The 7,399-nt window shown below is 33.8% G+C and overlaps 1 protein-coding gene across 6 annotated transcripts in view; it reads left to right on the top strand.

Moving 5' to 3' along the window:
* Positions 1–644, top strand: part of Gria2 (glutamate ionotropic receptor AMPA type subunit 2) — a 140,332-nt gene extending 139,688 nt beyond the window's left edge. For 3 of the 6 annotated variants that reach the window (XM_070012841.1, XM_070012840.1, XM_070012842.1), the window contains one exon: positions 31–644. In XM_070012841.1, coding sequence (XP_069868942.1) covers positions 31–195 — 165 coding nt within the window. In that variant the 3' untranslated portion in view covers positions 196–644. The other 3 variants (XM_070012838.1, XM_070012837.1, XM_070012839.1) reach the window with 2 other exon arrangements.
* The last annotated feature ends 6,755 nt before the right edge of the window (positions 645–7,399 follow it).

Here is a 7,399-nt window from a genome sequence, read left to right as displayed (position 1 = left end):
TTTCTTTTTTTCCCTCCTCTCTCATTTAAGATGACCTTGAGTGATGCGATGAGGAACAAAGCAAGGCTGTCAATTATAGGAAGTACTGGAGAAAATGGACGTGTTATGACTCCAGAATTTCCAAAAGCAGTGCATGCTGTCCCTTACGTGAGTCCTGGCATGGGAATGAATGGCAGTATGACTGATCTCTCGTGAGTGATAAGAACCTTTTGAGTGCCTTACACAATGGTTTTCTTGTGTGTTTATTGTCAAAGTAGTGAGAGGCATCCCCTATCTTGAAGACTTTTCTTTCAGCCAAGAGTTCTTAAAAATGCGGAGTTCATCTGGAATTATAAGGAATGATTAATTTAAAAACATAGCATCCTTTTCTACTCGAAATACAGACGAAGTTTGGTGGACAGGCACAGCTCACATGGAAGTACTCTCATTGTACAGACAACAAACCTGTTTCTGCAGCCACTATTGTCAGTCTCTTGATTCATAATGACTTAAGCACACTTGACATCAACTGCATCAAGATGTGACATGTTTTATAAGAAAAAAGGAAAAAAAAACATTTAAAATGGAAAAAAAATATTTTTAGGTATTTTCACAAATGAACTGGCTTTTAAAATAAATTTGCTTCCATACTGGTTGGATAAGACTAAAAATAGTTAAATGAATGGGAAATGATAAAAAGAAAAAAAAGGCTCACGTATCAGTTCTGTATTTTTCAAAGCCAAATATGTACATGTGAGGGGAAGAATACAAAGAGAGGATTCCAGTCTTGTAATTTAATATTGTTATTAAAACTTTATCCTATTCTTTAACATTTGGTGTTAATATAAAATTACTTGGCAATGCTTGACATTTGAAATAAACATCTTTTCTATTGTTTTATTTGCAAGTGGTCCAATTACTTTGGCTTAGCTACAGTTTGGTCATAAATAAAGTGAGTTTAAAGATACCCCTAAGTGGTTAGGTTCCCAGAGAAAAAATTCCATTAAAAAAAGCCACAGTGATTTTTTTCCAAGTATGAAATGTCATCAAATAATATATGAATGTTTTTGATATGTCTTAATCTATATAATGAAATATTTCTAAATACAAAAGCATTTAGACTGTAGAAAATGCTAATAGATTTTAATAGCTATATTAAAAAAACTTGTCAGAATAGATGAGGTCCCATCTATTGAAAGTGTTTGAGCTTAGAAGAGCAGTATATGTCGTGAATAATGTCAGAAATGCCTTGGAAGTAGCTTTTAGGTAGTTGACCAAACCCCATAAACTAAATATATCTTTAGTTTTAAAATAGAAGCTGATTTATAAACCTTATAAATGGTGGATAATTTAAATACTTTGAATCATCTGCAGGATAATTTCTTCCCATTCTATCCATAATATCAAACACAATATATTATTTTTATATTCCTCAGGTAGAATGCTTATTTTTGTGTGCCCAACATGGATAAAGTGTAACACTTCCTGTAGCTTTTGAATAAAGAATTTCTATTTACCTAGTAAAGAGATTCAAGAGGTCTCTCTTTTCATCATAAAATGCCATGATTTCTATTAAAACCCTCTAAACTAAATTAATTTAGGTTTGTAAACAACTTATATCCAGTAGTTACTTTTAATTCTCGTGCAGCACTTGGTATTTTATCAAGTGCCACATTTAATATATACCTATTTGTTATATTTCACAGAAAGGAAGGGAAAGCATGGCAGAGCAGTGAGCACTTGCATTCAGCAGGGAGGCATGTGGCATCATGATTCATTTCAATAAATTTTGCTGTCCCTGATTGTACTTTCCAAGATGAGGCAAAATAACTTTGATCATAATTTCCAAAATGATTCAATATAGTTTTATTGTATTGCTCTTCATTAGGAAAGTTGAAGATTCATTTCAGATTTGAATTATTAAATGCTAGAATGACCAAATTGCAGACTAATTGTTTCCATATTGTACTTAAGAAAGGAGTTTTTAAAACTGAAAAAAATAAAGATGACTATACAAAATCAATGTTATTTATTGTACCTCTGGGCCTACTCTTCCAAAAAAATGAGCTTATCAATTTTTTTCTCTGTCAAGCTTGAACTAATGTAAATAATTGAAATAATGTAAAGTTATATTTTCATGTTTTTATAGATACAACATGACAAGAATACATAATGTAAGAGTATTTCAACTATGGATAATGTTGATGGGGTAATGCACATATGTTACAAGCAGTTACCATAGTTTAATATCCGTGTAACGGTGCATCAATATATTGCTATATAAACATGTCTGTGTGCATCTAAGTGAAAAGTGGCCAAACAAGAATGATGACAGCCGTCTAAAGGTTTTTTTATTCATTTTATATAAAAACTGTTATGGAAAGACCAAAATGTTTATGAACTATTCTTATGTGAATTTACAAATGTCCTTTACTGTACCTTTTTGTTTACAATATAACTCCTTCTTTTCTGCTGTGTTAAGTGGGTGTCAGTCTCCAAGGAGACATACCCTTTCTACAACTTCTATCGAAGATATTGGGATTTCCAATTTTTCATGTGTAGTATGTCAGAAAAAAAATGCGTTCGGTTTTCTTTTTAAATCTAACATCAGATGGCTTTTTCGGAGTGTTGTAAAATCTTCAATCATACATAAAATGTGTTCTTACAAAAAGTCAAGATCTTTATTTTTCTTATTTATAAATACTCCAGACTAACAATAATGCAAAATTTAAGAAGTTTGGTTAACACACTTCCTTCCAGTGAGAGAAGACATCCTTGCTCAGCTTATATATCAGGGAAGTACAGATTGAATAGAAGAAAAATACCATTTTGTGAGCTACAAAGACTACATTATAGAATACCACACCTATAACCACCAGGTGTTCTGAGCATTTCTAGCACTGCAGCTAACTATCATGATGCTCATTAAAAAAAGCCATCCTCTGGTGTTAAAATGACACATTATAGCACAGCAGCCCCCATACTGTGTACTGCCAGCTCCTCAGCCATGACAGAAACATTTCTTGCTTTACAATTTATTTGTTGAAAACAATTGTCCATTTAATGTTTTTACTAAAAGACTATGAATGAAACTAAAACTGCCATTTTAGGATTCTTACAAAGCTTATTATTTTATTTTATTTATTTATTATTTTTGGGTCCGGTCGTGGGGCCTGAACTCTGGGCCTGGGCGCTGTCCCTCAGCTCTTTAGCTCAAGGCTAGCACTCTACCACTTAAGCCACAGCGCCACTTCCAGCTTTTTGCTTATGTGGTGCTGAGGAATTGAACCCAGGGCCTCAGGCATGCAAGGCAAGGGCTCTACCACTGAGCCACCTTCCCAGCCCCAAAGCTTATTATTTTAATAGTTAATCTTATTTACATATATTTTTACAATTATGACATTTCAGTCACTCAGAATCACACATTTTTTTCAGTTTTATGGGTTTAGATAAATTTACTGTTTAACATGTGAATACACCTATACATCTGCTTAAAATTCTTCCAAATCTGCAATTACAGTGAATAGTCTGCTGGTCATGTAGCTTATCCAGTAAATGAAGAACACTAAAATGATAATCCTAGAGAATAATTCTTTTCTGGCACTGGCATTTGAACTTAGGACCTCACATTTTCCCTTAATTTATTTTGCACAAGGCCAGTACTTTACCATTTGAACTACATCTGATGTCTGCTGGCTAATGGGGGATAATGCCTCTGATTTGTTTGCCCAGGTTGCCTTTGAACTCAGATCTCAGCAGGTGTGAGCCACATATACTTGGTGGTACAGGATAATTTCTGGCACCACATCTTTATAATATGTATCATTTTAAGAAAAAATTTTGGACATTATTTTGAATAAAATGCAATCTGATTTCTCCTTTTCATTCTTTACCACATCATATCTTAGGGAACTTGTCAGGCAAGTGTAACCTCATAACTCAAGTACTGCTTCTGCTCTGGAATGTCTTTCTGTGTCTTTAAACTTGTTTTCTGCTGATAGAGTTGATTATGCATTACTTTTATGAGAACTCAAAAGTCTATCTTGGAAAAGGAAATATAATGCATCTAATTTCCTTTTGTTAAGTGAAATGAGTAGGTATATTGATTTGAAATCATTAAAAAAAAGTGGCCCATTTTGTCAATTGCGATTGGTAAGATAATGATTATTAATAAGAGTATAAATTTTGGGAGGGTAATAGTTTTTGTTTCATTAATTTTATATGAATGAAATCACAGGAACATGGTTAAAACAATAGCAAAGAAATGTAAATGTAGAGCAAAGATGGGAGCAGTTCTGACACCTAACACTGGTTAAACTATGAGAGATGGGTAAGTATAAATGAATCACCACAATATTCTCCATGGGTTGAAAAGTTAAATCCAATTTTTTTAAAGTCGTTAAGAGATTTAAAGTCCTATTGTGCTGTTTTGGCTAACGTGACAGTGGAAAGTTATTAGGTACTAATCAGAAAATTAGATTTTGTTATTGCTTTGAAACAACTCATAGTGAATGGTACTCTAAGTAGATGATGATTAAAATGTATTTATATAAACATGATAACTAATTAAGATTTCCTAAGATCCAAAGCAGATAGGAAAGTCCCCAGAGCAAACCTGGATCATAACAAATTTGGACATATGTCCTATATCTATTTCCATATAGTCCTTTCTTGCCTTTTCTTTTTTCATCATTTTCTTGCCCTTAAGTATGTTTTCTGTGTTCCCAGATTATACTTCCCATTGTATATCATGTTTAATTACTTTCATCTTGCTCCCCCTTCACTCCTATGGGTTCTCATCTACTTCTGGGCTGTTTTTCATGAGAGATTTGGGAGTGCAGTTCACTTTATCAAAAACAGGACTGGAAACTTCAAAGGCTTCTCAAAAGCTATATTAAATGACAAGGAATTACTTAGTGAAATAAAAATTTCCTGCTAAGCTCTACTTCTACCTTATTCACATATTCTATATCATTTACAGTATTTGTCATCAGTGTGTTATACTTCACCTTGTACTTAAAGAACTTTTCCAATTTGTAGGGTTTCTGGAGAAAACGGAGACTGCTTGCTGAAGAAGAGAAAAGACTATTTATAATGCCTGCTCATGAAAATTCCTTTCTAAAGACACTATATTGAGCACAAGCCAATTCTCAATTCAGTTCCCAAAGCACTTCTATGTTGTTCCTTAATTGTCTTTTGTCCCACTAGGTATAAGGTAATTTTGCTATTTCAGAGCCAAATTCCTTTTTGGATACCCATAAACTCACCACTACTGGTTATGTCTAAAATTCACTTTCTCTTCCTTCCCTCCCTCCCTCCCTGCTTTCCTCCCTCTTTCTCTCTCACTTCATTCTTTTCTTCCCTTCTTTTTCTTTTTCCTTTCAGGTGAATATGTCAGTTCCATTTATAATGTACATTCGAATGTGGAGGAAGGAACTGAACTCTTGGGTGGGAGTCAAAACCAGGATTCTAGCTTTTATCTCTCTTTTTCTCTCACCCTTCTCTTTGTCTTCTCCACTAGACTATGTGAATTCTAGAATTATTTTACTGGAATGATGAAAGGAAATTTTATTGATTCTTTTTTAAATAAGTTTTTTATTGTGAAAATACTGTACAGAAGGGTTACAGTTACATGAGAAAGATAATGAGTAAATTTCTTATCAAGCATTGTTGCCTCCTCCTTTGTTTTTCCCCTACCATCCCTTCTCTCCCAAATCCACAACTATACTCGCCCTCCACCCTCACCTAAATTATAAAGTTCATTTTTCAACTTAGTGTCTTATACATCTCATTGTTAAAATGGCTCAACCTATTTAAACATTTTGTTTTTTCCCTTCCCCTCCCCAAATTAGACTGACATCAAATACAGTGAAAACAGGGGTTATACCACGGGGGAAGACCATACAAAGGAACAAAAATATCACATGGTACCTTATAAATATGTTAGAAACTATAGCAAGAAAGAACAAATCACTTGTGTCCCTAACTTGGGGTTCATTTTGCTTCTTATCTGGTCATATTTACATAGCTTTTGACCTTTTGTACTTGTCCAAGACATATAGTAGTTATTGCAAATATGGGAAACCATGAGATCTATGTTTCTTTGGGCCTGGCTTACTTCACTTAATATAATTTTCCCAAGTCTTTCCATTTCCTAAAAAATGGGGCAATTTCATTCTTTCTGATGGAGGCATAGAATTCATATATATATATATGTATATATATATGTATATGTATATGTATATGAGTATATATATATATATATATGAGTAAATATATATATGCTATATTTTCTTGATCCATTCATCTACTGAGGGACATCAGGGTTGAAGACAGAATGCAACATTCCTTCTTCTAAACATAATGGTTTGGGGCTGGGAATATGGCTTAGTTGTAGATTGCTTGCCTAGCATGCATGATGCCCTGGGTTCCATTCCTCAGTATCACATAAACAGAAAACGCCAGAGGTGGCACTGTGGCTCAAGTGGTAAAGTGCTACCCTTGAGCAAAAGAAGTTCAGGGACAGTACTCAGGCCCTGAGTTCAAGCCCCAGGACTTGCAAAAAAATAATAATTGTTTGAAGCAATGGGGTTCATGCATTGCATGCCACTTGGTATTGAATAAGTTTCTGGTATTCACTACCAGATTTCTTTCAGCATCTCACAGCGTGAGCACAATAGGCCTATCTTGTAACTTTCACTTGTTAATCCATGAACTCATTCCTTCCATCCAACAAATATCTATTGAATGTAATCTTGAGTCAGTATATAATTAAGGTAAGGGCTAAATCAGAAACTTCCATTTGAAGATGTTTATATTTTCTTTAAAGTAAGTACTTTTTAAAATCACTGTCACTTAAATCAAATGGGTTGTTGATAGATAATAGATATAGATAATAAAGAATTATGCATTTCTAACTGCTCAGTTTATTTAGAATATATTTTTTATTGTAAAGATACTGTACAGAGGGGTTACATTATATAAGGTATAAGTACATTTCCTATGAAGCTTTCTTACCTCCTTCTTTGTTTTCCCCCTTCCATCCACCTCCCCAACTCTTCTCTCCCCACCAAGTTTTTTTTTTATTGTAAAGATACTATACAGAGGGTTACAGTTACATGAGTGAGGTAATGAGTACACTTCCTCTTGAACATTGTTACCCCCTCCATTGTTTTCTCCCTACCATCCATTCCCTCCCTACCTTGCCCGTGATTGTGATTAAGTGATTACATATCCCCACCAAGTTTTAAAATTCATTTTCAACAGTGTCTTGTACATCTCATTGTTACAATGGGTCAACTTGTATCTTTATTTCAGTATTTTGTTATTTCCTTTCCCCTCCCCAAATTAGAAAAATATATAAACAAAATACTGCCAAGCTTTAACTGAAGACATCCAAACTTTACTTTGACTGGAAGTC

Source organism: Dipodomys merriami, unplaced genomic scaffold (assembly GCF_024711535.1).
Source record: "Dipodomys merriami isolate MVZ:Mamm:240054 unplaced genomic scaffold, mDipMer1.0.p SCAF_9, whole genome shotgun sequence".
In the NCBI taxonomy this organism is placed as follows: Eukaryota; Metazoa; Chordata; class Mammalia; order Rodentia; family Heteromyidae; genus Dipodomys; species Dipodomys merriami.
The sequence above is the reverse complement of the archived record's forward strand: the minus strand, read 5'-3'. Positions and strand labels throughout refer to the sequence as shown.